We start from the raw sequence: 18077 nt of genomic DNA, 5'->3' as shown, positions 1-18077 counted from the left end.
AACTGTGCCACGCCATTTACCTGTATTGAATTTAAATTTTTTTTTTTTTTTTTTTTGAGACAGAGTCTCGCTCTGTTGCCCAAGCTAGAGTACAGTGGTGTGATCTTGGCTCACTACCTCCTCCGCCTCCTGGGTTCAAGCAATTCTTGTGCCTCAGCCTCCTGAGTAGCTGGGATTACAGACACGTACCACCACGCCTGGCTAGTTTTTGTGTTTTTAGTACAGACACGGTTTTACCACGTTGGCCGGGCTGGTCTCAAACCCTTGACCTCAAGTGATCTGCCCACCTCGGCCTCCCAAAGTGCTGGGAGTACAGATGTGAGCCACTGTGCCCGGCTGGAATTTAATTTTCAAACTAATCCCAGAAAGGAAGAATTGTGCTCACTTTTACAGACCAGGGAATAGAGGCTCAAGGTCACAGAGGTCATGGAGCTGGGATCTGTACCCAGGGCTGTGGATGGCAAAGGCCATGCTTATGTAACCACATCAGCCTATCTAAGCCACAAGACCCCAGAAAATGCAACCTTTCTGGCCTCAGCTTATAAAAGAGCATCTAGTACCTTCAAGTTGTGTGTCTAGGATTCTAAGAAAGAATGTTGTAATCATGGTGCTCTGGTGAACTGCGGAGTTCAGGGCAAGTAGCTAAGTCCCACCTGTCCGAGAGCTTCTACACCAGAGGGAGAATGTCCTAAGATTTCATTCAATTCAGTATTCCACAGCCGAGCTTTCTGCAGACAAACATGAGTCTAATTTCTCCGAATCACAACCCCCAGAGAATGATGAACAATTGGTTCTAAGTAGCTCACATTTATCTCCCCAAAAAAGAAATTGATGGAAAAATAAACTGGCATTCCTACTGATTTGGCATGCTTATTGCCATTCATTATGCCTTCATATTTTAAATGAAATTATTTTTCCTGAGGAAAAGGCAATTCTTATCAATGAAGGTATAAAACACTTTTATAAACAGAAGAATACCATGGGGCTATAAATTATGAATAGCAAATGTAACAAGTTTTACTGCATCATCTTAAACCTTAACAACAACAACAAAAAAGAAACCAGGAGAGTTTATTTTCTTGTGATAAATTTCAAGTGTTAGGAAAAGTACTTTGGAGAGCTCTGGGAATTAATTGGCGTCTACTTTTTTGTTTGTTCCATTCCTAGGTCATTAATTTGAATCTAGCCTCTAGCAGAAATAACCCAGAATTATTGTATTGTGTTCCTGTAAGCTTTCATGGGAAACTGTTTGCTGAAGTTCTAATGGAAAAACACCCATATCATCCACCAATACCAAAATGAACAACAAGGAGGCAATAAAAAGAGATCTGTGCTTTCCAAAAAAAGCACTGGGGCATAAGGCCAGAATTCTGCTTAGGTTTGGCCATTTGGAAATATTCTCCTCTGTGACATCAATCCATAATTGAGTCATAAGGATATTAATAGAGAATGACAATAGAATTTCTTCTAAGGGATTTTTGCTGATAGTAAAGGTTTAAGAAGCCATTAAGTCCCTATTTTGTGTCCTCATGACATCCATATTAAGAAGGTAGGAAAGCCAGTGGTCCTCCACCTTGGCAGTACATTAGACTCACTGAGGGAGTTTGTGTCCTGGCCTCATTCACTACTAATTAACTCGGAGTTCTTGGTGGGGCCCACACATCGGTTCTCCTGACCCCAGGCCTAAGTGTTCAGAGCATCCTGTTCCCAGAGCCCACATTTGCAGTGTAATGAATAAAATTCCAGAGCTCTGTGGCTGCTCCTCAGATACTTAGGACCAACTCTCTGCTGCTGAAAAACCACATGGAACAGGAAGATGAGTATCAATCTCACTTTCAAAGACTTCCAGAAGACATTCTACCGTACCAAGCCCTTATGTGTCCAAGCCCTTATGCCCTTAGTCGGACTGGGTCTTCCGAAGATAAATGTCTTTTCCATAGCATGGTCAAATAATGAAAGAAACTATGCCTTTCGTTTCGTTAGCATTTCTTCACCACTTCCCAACAGCCACATGTGAATATACTGTAGTTTGTCAATGTCCCTCCAAAAATATGTCTCTTTGCATGGGACAGGGGACTCATGTGTCATCAGAGCTGGCGAGAGCATAGGGGGACATTCACTTGCATCACCATCCACCCTCTGGACTTCCTTGTTCTATTAAGCCCAGGGTTTCACCCTTGAGCTGTAACATCTCACTAGGCTCCTGTTGAGGCAGTCACCCAAAACACCCAGAACTTCTTCAGAGAATTTGTGTCACATCACGTCTCCCTATCCTGTGTTGATGATGCATTTCATTTTGGAACCAAAGTTCAGATTTCATATTCTCCCTCATCAGTCTTATTTGGTAAGTTTGGAGTGAGGGTTCAAGTTTTCTGAGAACATTCTTGCTCTTGATTGTCTTATCTGTCAATAGACCCTTAGGCTTTGTACCATCTGAACCTGTTGCAGAGAGGAGCTGTTTATAATCATCTCTGCATCCCTAACCTGGGTGGCATGGGATGCAGTGGTAACACACACACACGAGCCAAATTGACCTGATTGGAATCCTGGCTCCTCCACTACTAACAGCACAAACTTGGGCAATTTATGTGTGTGAGTTTTCTTACCATAAAAATAGGAAAAACAATAGTATTCATCTCATAGAGTCATTGAGAAAATGTTTTTAAAAAATGTAAACAATCTAGTATAGTACTTAGTCCAAGGTAAGCATGACATGCTGCTTTTACTCGGTATGTAGTGCCTAATAATTATATGAAGAGCTGAGCTGACTCGTGTTTTATAAAGAAAAGTGGAAAGAGTCAGTGTCAAAAGCCAAAGCCTTGTAGCTCTGCAGCTCTTCACTAGGGATCTCCTTCCCCAGTGTTATGGGACTACTTATTATTAAACATTCAAAGGTCCTAGTAGACATTAAGGAAGAAGCAGTTCCAATCACAGTAAACCTAAATGGGAACAGTTCAGGAGGATTAAAGATTTTGAGGAGCAAACGGTGATAATGAGGTCTTTTTATTTTGGACCTTAGGTTCCAACCAAGGGTGTAGTTAATCATACCACTCAGTTCATGGTACACAATCATTATTTGATGAAAAGACAGAGAGAGAAAGACAGGCAGACAGGCAGAGGTGTTAGAACTCTGTGAAATAATAAAATTATGGCTAGGTACGGTGGCTCAGGCCTGTAATCCCAGTACTTTGGGAGGCCAAAGTGAGCAGATCACCTTAGGTCAGGAGTTAGAGACCAGTCTGACCAACATGGTGAAACCTGTCTCTACTAAAAATACAAAATTAGCCTGGCGTGGTGGCGGGCACCTGTAATCCCAGCTACTCGGGAGGCTGGGGCAAGAGAATCACTTGAACCCGGGAGGCGGAGGTTGCAGTGAGCCAAGTTCGTGCCATTGCACTCCAGCCCATTGCACTCCATCTCAAAATTAAATTAAACTAAATTAAATAATAACATGTTTTCTCACTTCTCTCCTCTCTTCATCACATAAATTGTTTGCTATTGAAACACTAACTTATTTGCATATGTGTTTGTCAATGTCATCCCCAAGTCACATCTACTTGCTTTTAGATCCTGCATACTTGGCCTGCCCTCCATCACTGTGAATGGAGTGGGTACCTGGTATCTCCACTTGGGCACCAGGTTTCATCCCATTTATTTACTCTAGGAATTCCCTTCTGTGTTGCTCCATCTTTCAAAAGATGATTTGGTACAAAAATAATTCTACCTTCATTGTTTTTTTTCTCTAATTGTTTTTTTCTTTGGCTGGATGTGGTGGCTCACGCCTATAATCCCAGCGCTTTGGGAGGCCAAGGTGGGAGGATCACTTGAAGCCAGGAGTTTGAGACCAGCCTGGGAAACATAATAAGACTTTGTCTCTACAAAACATTAAGAAAAAAAAAACTGTCATTCTCATCAGCACACAAATATATACTATTTCTCCCGTGTTAAAATGCATAAACAAAATATCACAGTTCCTTCCAGCTACTACCCTATACTCCCCTATACTCCCCTATGCCCCTCTTTTGTTTTTGTTTTTTTTTTTGAGACAGATTCTCGTTCTGTCACCCAGGCTGCAGTGCAGTAACATGATCTCAGCTCACTGCAACCTCCACCTCCTGGGTTCAAGCAATTCTCCTACCTCAGCCTCCCAAGTACCTGGGACTGCAGGCATCTGCCAGCACGTCTGGCTAATTTTTGTATTTTTAGTATAGAGTTGGAGTTTTACCATGTTGTCCTGGTCTTGAACTCCTGTCCTAAAGTGATCCACCCGCCTCTGCCTCCCAAAGTGTTGGCACTACAGGCATGAGCCACATGCCCTGCCTTCCCTCTCTTTTATTGAAACATTTTTCTAAAGAACTATCTATACTTGTTTATCCCGCTCTTTGTTTTCTGACCAGGTTTTCAACTCCACTATTTCATTGAAATAGCTCTTTGTCAAGGTTGCCAAAGACCTTCACATTGCTCAAACCAATGCTCCATTCTCAGACCATATCTTATTCAATCTATGGTGTGCCTTTGCCATAAATGATCACTCTCTGCTCCTTAAATCAGTGTCTTTACTTGGTTCCCTAGATGTCAGTCTCTTTGACTCCCCTCCTAACTCACTGGCTGCTGCTGCTCCTCAGCTCCATTTCCAGGTTCTTCTCATCAATCTGCCCTCCACACAACAGAGGTCAGATCCTGGATAGACTCTCTCTATACTCACTCCGTAGGTCATCTCATCTGGCCTCATCACTTTTCTGATGATCAGTTACAAGTCTGAACGCCTAACAAGTACAACACAAACTCCTGATACTCTTCCCCCTAAATGTGTTATTTGAGACTTCACCACCAGCAAATAGCCCAGTTACTCAGGCCCAAAACCAATAACTCTGTAAAGGAGGTGTTGTTATTCCCATTTCACAGATGAGGACATCAAAGCTCAGAGGTTAAGCATTTTTTGAGCCAAGATTTGAATCTAGAACTGTCTAACTTCCATAGCATTGTGATGCTTCCTGATTCACTCACTAGTTCTTGTGCACTGTCTTGATTCCTATAAATAGACTGAAGTTTCTAGAGGACAATGACTATGTTTTATATTTCTCTAAAATTCATTCTTTACAGAAACTATTACAAGGTGAGCTTGAAAAGTTCTGGCTTAATGCTAGTTTTCATGATGGCACTATAATGTAGGTGATTGACAGATATCTTTGTTCTCCTGTTGTTAATAAAAATTCTGAGAAACAGGAAAGAAGTTACTGGAAGAAAGTTACACATTGAATCAATGATAGAATAAAGACTAGTGTTAAGAAACATGCCCTAATTTCATCCTTGGGGACTAGACATTGACAGAAGTTTTGCCAATGTTCTTACCTTTGGTAAAATGATGGTCTAAACAGAAAGCCTGTGTTGGGTAAGATGGGAGTGGTGAGATTTATCTGCAGCCTGTTTAGGAATAAATGTCTGCCATTTTAAGGTTGTATGTATCATTTTTCTCTTTCATAGGATGCATGCTTATGAATTAAATGGTATAATTTAATTCTTACAACATTTTAAAAATTGTGATGAAATATAGTTTGGCTTTTTATTATATGCTAAAGTACTGTATGTCTTAAGATTAATGTTTGCACTTCTTGAGAATTCAGTATCAGCCTGCTAACCAGATTGACCACACCATGGATGCCTGAGTTTCATATGGAAAGGGCTGTGTTTGAGGCATAGAATATTAGTTGTTTCCTTTACTCTTTGCACCAAGCCGCACTTTTGGCTTTACAGGTCTGCTTATCTTGCAGTATTATCATGTAGACCCCATGTTTGATTTAGAAACAGGAAATCACTGTAGAAGGGAAGAATAGCCCCAGTGAGAAGCCACAGACCCACCCAGCTTTGCTTAGGCTGTATTGCTTAAAAATACGTTTCAATGTTTGTAGTTTTGTTAAAGGAGGATGAGCAGGATGCTGTGCCTAAGTTTTGGTGGCACATTTTCCAAGGACAAGTTCCCCATGGTCTCCTCATTGCCATTGGAAACTAAATTGGAACTTCTTTGGACTTTTCTTTCACCTAAGTTTGGAGTCAGACTTTCACCTTTGTTGTCAGAGGGATAGGGTGTGAGATATCTTCCTTACTTACCACTTCCTCCTCTGTAGGCTCTAGAGACATGTACATCCCCATTCACCTTTAAACTTTCTTATTAGACCCTGAGTGTCGTACACCGACTTCCTAGTCCTATCTGAGCTTCAGAGTTCTTATCTGCAAATTAGCCCTGCATGGCTCCCCACATGCTGAGCATACAGAGCTTGACAATGAATGACTGTGGTGTTTCTCCTGTGAGGTCACCACTTCCTACTGGTAGGTCATGTTTACGGAATGGATTATTGACTTCTGGGCTTTGTCATTATCTCCGTGACTGAATTCATCCATCCATGCATGGCCATGTGTTATGAGATTGCTAGCCGACCCTGGGGCTATAGACTGTGACTGGTTTATATATGGAAATGGAACCTGTGACCTTCACCATCATCACCACCCCAAATGCCATGAACTAATTGTCCTATCAGTGGATGACTTTACACCCAGGCACATGTGATCTACTCCCAAACAAAAGGACAAGCAGCAGTAACAGCCACCTACCAAAGTACACATAGATAAAACCAGTGCAGTTCTTAAGATTTTTCGGTCTTTCCCAAGATTTTGGAAGTTCACATGTGTAATCTTTACCTCTACTATAGGTTATCATGTAGACTGAGAAAAGAATAAAATATTCTTTCCTTTTCTTGCCTTAATAACCTAGTTTTTACATGCCGTAAATTTAAAACGAGAGCAGAGCAAGTTTGTCCTGCAAAGACCCCAAACTCTACATGTCCCTATGCTACACCCATGTCTAACACAGATATATTATCTCTACTGTCCTCATGCTCCACCCATGTCTAACACAGATATACCACCTGCCCCATTCTAGAGTTCGCTTACATAAATTAATGTCATCACCAACCACTGCACACCAGATATTTGAGAGGTGCTCCAAACTCTTCTTTCTCCAAAACATCTCTTTAATCAATTTATTCCTCTTTTGTCACTATTATTGTTGCCTTACTTAAGGACTCCATCATTTCTTTCCTGGACCATTGTAATAACTTAGTTCTAGTCTCTCTTCTCTGTAATTCATCATCATCATCTGGTTCTAGGATTACATTTTAAAAACATGAATTTGAGGTCGGGCACAGTGGCTCACGCCTGTAATCCCAGAACTTTGGGTGGTTGAGGCTGGTGGATCACCTGAGGTCAGGAGTTTGAGACCAGCCTGGCCAACACAGTGAAACCCCATCTCTACTAAAAATACAAAAAATTAGCCGGGCAGGGTGGCAGGCACCTGTAATCCCAGCTACTTGGGAGGCTGAGGCAGATGAATTGCTTGAACCTGGGAGGTGGAGGTTGTGGGAGCTGAGATTGCACCATTGCACTCCAGCCAGGGCAACAAGAATGAAACTCCATCTCAACAAACAAACAAACATATAACCCATGAATTTGATTATGTCTCTTCCTTTATTCAAATATTTGCTATGGCTTCCATTGCCTATAGGAATCAGGCCCAAATTCCAGCCGACTTGACTCCTGTGTTCTCCTCCTTTGTCATGTCCTGATACTCCTTTTCAGATAGTCCTTGTATATGGCCACTTGCTGTTTCCAGAAAGTTCCAGGCTCCAGAAGATAGTTTGTCTTTGTCTATGATATTCTCTTGGCCTGGAATGCCTTTCTCATCTCCTTCAAGACTCAATGTTAAGACCCAACTCAAGACTCAACTTAAAGACTCAACTCAAATTACACAACTTTTGTCAAAACTTCCAAAACAGGCCTTAGCCTCCCTTTTCCCCATAATGTCTTTCTCCTAGTTTCCCAAAGGCTTGAGATATACTTCTATTATAGCACTTAGCACATTACTTTATAATTATTTGGTTACAGGTATTTCTCTGTAGATAGATTACAAACTCCCCATGGAAAAGATATTTACCATTCATTCATTTTAGCATAATGTAACATTTTAGATATTGGTTGAATTAGTGGATAAAAATGAGTAAATAGGCCGGGCTCGGTGGCTCATACCTGTAATCCCAGCACTTTGGGAGGCTGAGGCAGGCAGATCATGAGATCAGGAGATCGAGACTATCCTGGCTAACATGGTGAAACCCTGTCTCTACTAAAAATACAAAAAATTAGCCGGGAGTGGTGGTGGGTGACTGTAGTCCCAGCTACTCGGGAGACTGAGGCAGGAGAATGGCGTGAACCCAGGAGGCGGAGCTTGCAGTGAGCCAAAATCGCACCACTGCACTCCAGCCTGGGTGACAGAGCAAGACTCAGACTCCATCTCAAAAAAAAAAAAAAAAAAAGAGTAAATGTATGTATTAGGAATAAATATTTTAATAGGATGCTAACTTTGCTCTTTAACTGTTATATCAAATAATAAAGACTAGGGCTAGGTTAAAGCTAGAGACATGCAATGCATTAATTCTCACATCAGAGTCCTAGTTACATGACTGCCATGAGGTGTTAAGCAAAAATGTGTTTTAATTCAGATCATCACAAAAAAAGATTTTTATTATTTTTAGATTGAATCAATAGAGAAAATTGCAGGTATAAAAATAAATCAGACTTGTCAGAATCAAATTATTTTTAGTACATTTTAAAGAAGCTGTCTCAACATGTCATCTAACATGTGACTTTTTCCTGGGCAAAGAAAATACGAAAAGAACTACTCAATTTGCAATTTTCCTTTGTTTTCTGCATCCTACCCTCCACAAAACAATGAAAATAGAGGGTTCAAAATTTTTTGGATTTGACATTTTCATTGTCTACAATGTAAGTTAATGGGATGAATTTTGAAAAATGCTTCATTTTTATGGTGTTTTTACCAATCCTAAGACTATTTATTCTGGGAGTAGCCTTGAAAAGAGGGCAGGCTCTCAAACTATGTGACTTTTTTTTCCATAAATTTTTGGCAGCCATAGAAGTTACACTGTAGAAGCAGTCACAGTGATCTTCCCGTAATTTAATTTGCTAAAATCAGCTGACAGTTTATAGATTTGCCAAAACTGATGATTTGCTGCCTGTTTTGCTGACAAGAAAGCAACATGGTCAACTCCTCTCCTAATTACATCTGGGATGGGCTTGAGCAAGGTTAAATGAGAGTGGCAGCCACTGCTCAAATGCCATTGAGCTTAGATGCCCTCGGGTGGCCTTTGAACGAGTTTTCAAATGAGGACTTTTTAATATTGAATCCTCCAAATTGTGAAAGTCAGTGGTTTTCCAACTTTTGATCCACATTAATAAACACATTTTCTGTCACAACCTAGTACACACACACACACACACATACACACACACATACACACACACATACATACACACACACACACACACATACACACACACACATACACACACACACACTAATGAAAAGTTTCATGAAATAAATACTTTTACTGTGTGCTTTATAGGCTGATATTTGTGTTGTCATATTCTAGCTTGAAAACTTGGGCAGGTTACATTAACTTCTTTTCTCATCTTTAAATTGGGGATATTAGTACCTACTTCAGTACTTCCGCTATGATTAAGTGTAATTAACATAGAATACTCAACACTGTGTGTGAAGCAATAAATATTTTTCCTCTCTATATAAATAATATTTAAGTAATTAAGGCTTACCTTGAAACATAAGTTTTGCTATTTTTTAAAAAATGTATTTTTATGAGTTTTTTTTTATGAGGCAATAACTCAAAGCCTAAAAAAGTTAAGGTCACTTAAAGGCTATAAACTCTGGAAAAATTGAAATCTTCCTAATTTTAGCTGTCTAAATGTACTCTTTCTGAATGTATTAACTATTCTTTAAGCCACTTATTGAAGAAAATAATATTATTCATTACCAAAATTGAATCCTTATTAAGTGCCTCAGGGTACAGGGACCAAAAAAAGAAGGCATTAATTGAAGTATATGAAATAGGGAATTGAAGTACCATGTAAAATAGGAAATCGAGTTTTTTAAAGTAGCGTCCTTCAGATGCCATTCTAGATTAAATGTTGATTTGGAAGGATAGGTACATTTCATGAAACAGAACTACAGATTCAATATTTGGAAACAAACACACAAAAAGCAAAATTTTTGAGTGTATTTATGAGTGATGTCCTTTGCATGAATCTGATACAACTGCAGTCAGAGACTGAAGGACAACAGGAGTCCCTTCCTACACCCCTGCCCCCACTCTTTGGGGTAGAAAATAATTTGACCTGCTCCAAAAAGGTAACTGTTTCTATCCTTAATTTTCATAATGCTACATTAGGATTAAGCACTAAAACCCAAATTTGAAAATTACAGTAAAATGTAAAATATAACTTACTCTTTAAAAATAAACATGAAGTTTTCATTGCTGTCATTATTACCTCTGAGCTAGATAAGTGTTGTACAGCACTGTATCATTTTCAAAGTGCTTTCACGTTTGAAATTTGATCCTTCTAACAATCCAGGGAGTTTGGTAGATCGAACGTTTTTATCATTTTTATTTTAAGATGCAGAAACTGAGTTTCAAAGAGATTAAATCATTTGGTTAAGATTTATACAGCAAGGAAATTTTAAAATTCAATGTGGATGCTCTCTCAACTGGTATACCCTTAAAAGATAGAGCCTAATAAGCTTGTTACATCTTGCCATAACAGAGGACCCACAGAGACACACACTATAGTGATCCTTTCTATACTCTTTAGCCATTGAACAAGAGATCAAATAAATGCAGTAACATCCCTCAGATGCATGATTTGAGCATGGCTTGGAAAGTATGAGCAGTTACCTGGGTTGTCTTCTACAGCAGCTCCTCTGTAAATGCAGTTGACTGGCTGACAGGTAGATTGGCAAAACATTAGGTCAGCTGAGCAACAACAAAAATAATGACTCTAAGTCCTTACCTTGTAAGGGGAACCAAGCCAGCAAGCTGAAAACTCCCCACCACATATTGTGCTGTGCTGCTGTGGCACCTTCGTCAACTTCCTCTAGATTCTGAGACGAATGGAGCCGACTAGTTTCTTTTGAAGGGGGAGAGGGAGTAGATCTGTGACCTCATGTGTATCAACTCCTCCACCTGTCTGGAAGCCCCCTCTTAGTTAACTGCCCCCAAAACACCTCCTGGTGGAACATTTTGGGGACCACATGTATTATCTTGATGGTAGAGAAGTGTGAGTGATGTGTTGGTGACAAAAATTGTTTTACCACAAGTGGGTAGTACTGGTAAATCAACTAGTTACAAAGGTTTTTAGAGGGAGGATGGGTGAGAGAAATACTGTAAAATGTCCCTGTGTAGTGATGTCATCCTTATTTTTACTTTTCTAGTTTATTAGATAAATACAATTAGACAATTTTTGCTCAACCTTTGGGAATATTATATTTCTAATGCTGACATCAATTTATAATTGTTGTCAGGGAATGAATTCATTCATTCATATATATACTCATTTTTGAAATCCATATATCTGTCCACCCACCCATCCACCCATCTTTTCATCCACCCACTCACAAATACAAATCTATTCATCCACCCATCCATCCACCCATCCACTTATCCATCCATCCACCCCACTCACTCATGTATGACCTTCCCACTCATTCCCCATACATCCATCCAGCTCTCCATCCATCCATCCATCCAGCCAGCCATCCATTTATCCATCCATCCATCCATCCATCCATCCATCCATCCATCCATCCATCCACCTATCCATCCATTCACCCATCCATCTATCCATCCATCTATCCATCGATCCATCTATCCATCCATCCATCCGTCCATCACCTATTCTTTCAGCCAACCATCTATCTATACATGCATATATTCATCCATCCACCCAACCACCCATCCATCTCTCCACCCACCCATTCATCCATTCACCCACCCATTCATCCATTCACCCACCCATCTATCTATACATATGTCCATCCATATGTATCCAACCTTCTTTCTATCCACCCATTCATCTTGTCACCTATACAACATCTAGTATGCACTACTTTGAGACATGCTCAAATAAAAAACATAAATTCCTTGTTTTTTAGGAGAATATAATCTAGTGGGGGAGACAATGTACATATGAACAATTTTGGTAGTTAATTTTCATTAATTGGACAAATTGAGATAGATGTAATTTAGTTTTTCCAGGGGCACACAGCAAAATATTAGTAGGTTTATGTTTAGAAAACCGAGATCAGTCTGCAATGCTTGGAAAATTTAAAGGAAACACTACTTACTGGTTCTAATTGAAATTAGTGTTAATATTCTGATAAATTTGATGATAGTTTGGGTAGGAAAAGTCTTACTCATCAAAAATGTCTTTCAGATATTTTGTTGGCTGGGCACAGTGGCTCATGCCTGTAATCCTAGCATTTTGGGAGGCTGAGGTGTGAGGATCATCTGAGGCCAGGAGTTCAAGACCAACCTGGGCCACATAGTGAGACCCCCATCTCTACAAAAAATACAAAAATTAGCTGAGCGTGGTGGTGCATGCCTGTAGCCCCAGATACTTGGGAGGCTGAGGTGGAAGGGTTGCTTGAACCCAGGAGGTTGAGGCTGCAGTGAGACATGATCACACCACCATACTGCAATCTGGGTGACAAAGTGAGACCCTGTCTTAAAAAAAATAAAAGTAAAAGAAACATCCAAAACAAAATATTTTGTCTTTCAAATTTTTCGTTTGTTGATTTTTTCCCCTTTGCTCGTAACATTCCATCCGGGAACTTCTAATTTTTATACTTGTCCTCAGTAGAAGAGAACGGTTTACCCAGGGTCACAATTCCTCCATAGGGCATCCATGAGGGGGTCTCAAGGTCCTTTTCCCTTGCCCTGAGGTGGAGCAACTCTGAAGCTCCCCAAGGGATCAGGATCAGCTGAGATCTTTTGTAACTGCACCTCAGTCCAGCCTCTACTAATTCCCCATCTTGCTTCCTTCTTGTCACCGAGAGTACTCGTCTATAAACTTCGGCACACAGATCTCTGTCTCAGCATCTGTTTCCCCAAAACCTGACCCAAAACAACACTTGACATAGGTTGTCAATGAGTGAGTGAATGAAAGACTAAATGGACTCTTTATTTGAGATGTAAATGCTACTCTTTTTGCTCTGAAGTCTAAAAAGATGTTTGACTTACAATTTCCCCGGAGCGTTAGAGAAGAGCTTACTTTAAATTGCACTTTGGACAATGGTGAGTGTATCCTTTTCATCCACGGGTGCTATATTCAACTGGTTGAAAACCTTGACAAATATCACAGTAGTCCACTGGACTCGGACATTAAGAACGGTTGGTGGGGGAAATGCTACATGGTGAACTGGTGGACGACATACATGTGTGCTTTCCAGGGTCCCTGTTCTCATTTCCCCCACTTCAGCCTGCAGCTTATGGAGTATTCAACAGGAGAGGGCAGCAGATTGTAGCCACTCAGTGAATTGGGAGAAAAAGATGAGGTTGGAGGGTAATAAGTGGTCTACCTCTTTTCTAATGGAAAAGAGTCTACTGACCACCTTGTATGTGGGAGACCTCACAACTGATAGCTAGTTTGTCATTTTGATCTCTGTTTTATGAAATCTTCATATTTGGTTTCAATACTAATAGGAAGTAACATCTGGTGGGGTGGCAGAGGAGGACATATTTTGGAGAAATAAACAAACATCCTCTCTATTTTTCATCATCACCCTTGTCAACATGAGTTGTGGGGGTGAGGGGGGTGCAAACATGAAAAAGAAGACATTTGTTAAACAGGCTAAAGATGAACTGTTTTAAGGGGGGGGTCAGAAAACAGGGGATTTCCCTGTGTCTAGAAGCCACTGGGTTTTTTGTTGCATTTACAAAAGAGGCCTACACTTGCTTCTTGACATTTCACAGCTCCTGTGAAGAATCGTGGCCTTTCCCAAGTCAGAGTAAGAGGTGGACTTGCCTGCATCTCCCAGAAGATGCCTCAGATAATTCACACCCAGCGTTGAGGTTTTCTGAGCACTGTTGTTGCACAAAGTGCAAACAAAGTTGCACAAAGTGACTGGGGAGTTTCTAAGCCAGAGCAGCAGCCTTTGAAATTAATTATTGATTCAGAGAAAAGTTTCCTAGGAGTAGTAGGAGCTTAGTGGAATGAGCATGGGAGTGAGTAGCAGACAGGCCCAGGCTTGGCCCCTAGGCCCTGTCACTAGCAGCTGTGTAGCCTTAAGCACATTACCTGCCTGTTGGAATCAGTTTCCTCACCTGTAAAATGGGAAGAGTAATTATAGCCTGAGGTGACTGTCCAGGAATCATAAGGCAGGAGCTGAGAAAGTTGGATTGTATCACTTTTAAAAATGAAGAATTGGCCGGGCGTGGTGGCTCATGCCTGTAATCTCAGCACTTTGGGAGGCCGAGATGGGTGGATTGCCTGAGCTCAGGAGTTTGCGACCAGCCTGCGCAACACGGTGAAACCCCATCTCTATTAAAACACGAAAAATTAGCCAGACTACAGTAGCTGTAGTTCCAGCTACTTGGGAGGCTGAGGCAGGAGAATTGCTTGAACTTCGGAGGCAGAGGTTGCAGTGAGCCGAGATTGCGCCACTGCACTCCAGCCTGAGCGACAAAGCGAGATTCTGTCTCAAAAAAAAAAAAAAAGAAGAATTAAGAAGTTTGCCTGAAGTGACACAGTGAATCAGTGATACACACAGACAGACACACACATATATCTTTTGCTTTGTCTATGAGATTCCTTTGAGGGACTTCACATTTTTATACTTGCCCTCAGTGGAAGAGAATCAGCTCACCCGGGGTCACACGTTCTTTGTGTGGCACTCATGGAGGGTTAAATTAAATATATAATAATAACCCGAATACCTAGCACCTTGGCACAAAAAACATCCTCCATAAATCTGCAGACCTCAGGTGGCTGGAGCAGCATCTCATCCCCACAGGAACCGTGGTAGGTTAGGTGTGCTGGGAGGAGGAAAGGGATCATTTGGCTTTTGTTCTGAAGGCTTCTGCCTGAAAAACCTGCCATTGTGAACCTGGGCTTTCGTGAGGGTAGAAACTTTATTTAGTCTAGTGAAATAGATCATTCTGAAAACAACCCAAACATGAGGTGATTTCAGAAAGCAATTGTGGTTTTGGAGAATATACCACAGGATAGCAAGGGCCAGCTTCAGGCCCCAGCTCATGGAGCTCTGCCCAGATGAGTGACCAGCCCTGGTGTCTTCATCTGTAAATGAGATTAGATGAAAGCTGTGGTTTCCAAACTGTATTCTGAAGAACACGAGCATCCCCAAGATGCCTCAGGCTTCTGCAATATTTTCATTGAAATTTCTTTCAAAAAACATTTTCCATGATTAGTCCAGGCTCTGGAACCAGGCTGACATGGTCCTGGTCTCAGCTCTAACACTCATGAGACGTGTGACTGTGTGCGAATTATTGAACCTTTCTAAGACTCAACTTCCTCTTTCATAAATTGGGAATCATAGTTTCTACTGAACAGAGTTGGTGAGAAGATTTAAAAAGCTTACACATGTGAAGTACTTAGAAAAGTGCCTGATAAATACAAGCACTCAAATGCTGGCTGTTACTTTGCCAGCCACTGGATGCCACCAATCTATGAATTGTTATGTCAGGTAAAATAGTTTTTGTGCTGGATTCTGCAGATTTAGAATAAAATCCAAATGTTTCACTATGGTCTATGATGAGATCAACACACTTTTTCTGCAAGGGGCCAAGTATAAACATTTTAAAATAGTTTTACTTCTCAACTCTGCGCTTGTATCCTGGAATAGCCATAGGCAATACATAAATAAATGAATGAGGCTGTGTTCCAATAAAACTTTATTTATATATACTGGAACTCTAATTTCATATATCATTCTTTTTTTTTTTTTTTTGCTTTTTTTTCCCCCAAAGATATGAAAAGCTAAAAATCATTCTTAGCCTGCAGCTGTACAGACACGCTGTGGGCCAGATTCTGCTCATGAGTGAGATTCTGCACAATAAGCAATACTTTGCTGACTCCTGGTCTATAAGACCCCATGTCTTTGGGTGTGCCCCCCACTTTCTATCATGCTTACTACGCTTTAGCTCCCCAGCCTCTTCTGTTCTAACCCAGCTAGTTTCTTCCCATGTGAGGGCTTCTGTATGTACAGCTTCCTGATACCCTCCTCATTTAGGTCTTCAGCACAACCAGCTCCTGCTCAGTTTTAACTGTTGGTTTCATCATCACCTGTTTAGGGACACCATACCCTACCTAAGAGTGTAACCCCTGCTCCACATCCCTTCAAAGTTACTTTCTATCATATTACCCAATTTATTTCCTAAAGAGCATTTATCAAAATCTGTAATTATCTTGTTTATCTATGTATTCTTCTCTCTCTCCCACTTCATGAGAGCAGGGGCCTGCTCTGCTGGAAACATAGTGTTCAATAAGTATTACAGAATGATGAATGACTCCACAAGCTCAGTATCTTAGTTTCATTCAATGAGTTGATAATACCTGATCTCCTTACTTTGTAAAATTGTTACGAGGATCAAATGAGAAAGTGTTTTGTTTTTTTTTTTTAAATTATAAAGAGTTATACAAAGGAAAGTGGTAAATCATTAAGGCAACATCTTAGACAAGCTACAGAATTCAACCAACACATCAATTTTTACCATTCTTATTGTGATTCAGAGAACAATACGCCAAAATATGGTGCTGAACACTTTTGAATTAAAGAAACTAGGAAAGTCTGAGAAGCTGCCTCAGCACCCAGGGTTTTCTAACCTTCTCTTGCTTTTCTCCCCCAAGTCCAGAGAGGGGCTCTCTCTGGAAGTTGCCTTCAAAAGAAATGCAATTTGTCTTAAGACTCCTTTGGGCTGGGTGCAGTGGCTCATGTCTTTGAGACCAGCCTGGCCAATATAGTGAAACTCTGTCTCTACTAAAAATAAAAAAATTAGCTGGGCGTGGTGGCAGGTGCCTGTAATCCTAGCTACTCAGGAGGCTGAGGCAGGAGAATTGCTTGAACCTGGGAGGCAGAGGTTGCAGTGAGCTGAGATCGTGCCATTGTACTCTAGCCTGGGCATTGCAGTGAGACTACATTTCAAAATAATAATAATAATAAAAGACCTCCTCTGTAAGTATCTCATCAAATAACAAGGCAAGATTAACCATCAGAGAAGAGGCTAAAAATTGTTACCACACCCAGACAGACTTTTCATTTATTATTCTAAGGACAGCTCTGAGAGATCACCTAGGAGACTTTATCTGCATAATAAGACAGCCTTTGTTTGCAGTGCACTTCTGCCCTTCACCTTTCCATAACTTATTGTTCCCATTTGGTTTCAAACGAGAATCACTTACAAACTATTGTTGGCTCTTTGTGCTCATTTAATTCTCCTGAAAATCACTTACCACCCCTCAAAATTGCCTACACTGTGATTTCTCTGTTTCCTATAAAGAGAGTATTTAAGCCTCAATAATCTGGCCCTTCTTAGAGTCGTGTATTTGTGGAACTCCTATGTCTGAGGTTAGTTAATTTGTATGCCTTTCCTCCTGTTAATCTGTGTATTGTCCATTTGTTTAGCAGACTTGCACTTTCAGAGGAGGTGGGAATTTCTCTTTGCTTTACAGATTTGGCATAACTGGCAGGATACTAAAACTGCTCTGCTCCTCTGGAAGCTACAGCTGAGAGAACCTAGGACTTGATGAAGCTGGGAAAAGGTTAAGAAATTCTTATCAGGCAGTCCTGTGAATCTTTACTTATGGGATCCAGTTGAGCAGACAGTAAGAGTCACTTCTTGTCTTTTTCTTTTCCAAATTTAAAATAATAGGAGATTTTTTAAAACTAGTGCTTTGAATCTGTGACTCTTGTAGACTTATTTTAGGCTTATTGATTATTGATCTGTAAACTCCTACAAATGGTCTTTGTTCTTCTTGTTTTTGTATTTGGTGTGGTTTGTCATAAGGAGGAAAACCATAAGATTCTCTTTTTGTCCTGTTTTTATGTCTTGAGAAACTTGGCTTTGTAATCAGTGAATTTGTTCTCAGGTGCTACTTCGAAGGGAATAAATTATCAGCTTTATGCCAGGCAGGCAGCCAGTTGG

The 18077-nt window shown here is 40.5% G+C and overlaps 1 protein-coding gene across 1 annotated transcript in view; it reads right to left on the bottom strand.

Moving 5' to 3' along the window:
* Positions 1-11018, bottom strand: part of CRTAM (cytotoxic and regulatory T cell molecule) — a 33571-nt gene extending 22553 nt beyond the window's left edge. Inside the window, exon 1 of the mRNA XM_025357038.1 lies at positions 10930-11018. Coding sequence (XP_025212823.1) covers positions 10930-10975 — 46 coding nt within the window. The 5' untranslated portion in view covers positions 10976-11018. The remainder of the gene's footprint in view (positions 1-10929) is intronic.
* Between the last annotated feature and the right edge of the window lie 7059 nt (positions 11019-18077).

Source organism: Theropithecus gelada, chromosome 14 (assembly GCF_003255815.1).
Source record: "Theropithecus gelada isolate Dixy chromosome 14, Tgel_1.0, whole genome shotgun sequence".
NCBI lineage: Eukaryota > Metazoa > Chordata > Mammalia > Primates > Cercopithecidae > Theropithecus > Theropithecus gelada.
This window is presented reverse-complemented; position numbering and strand designations above follow the sequence as displayed.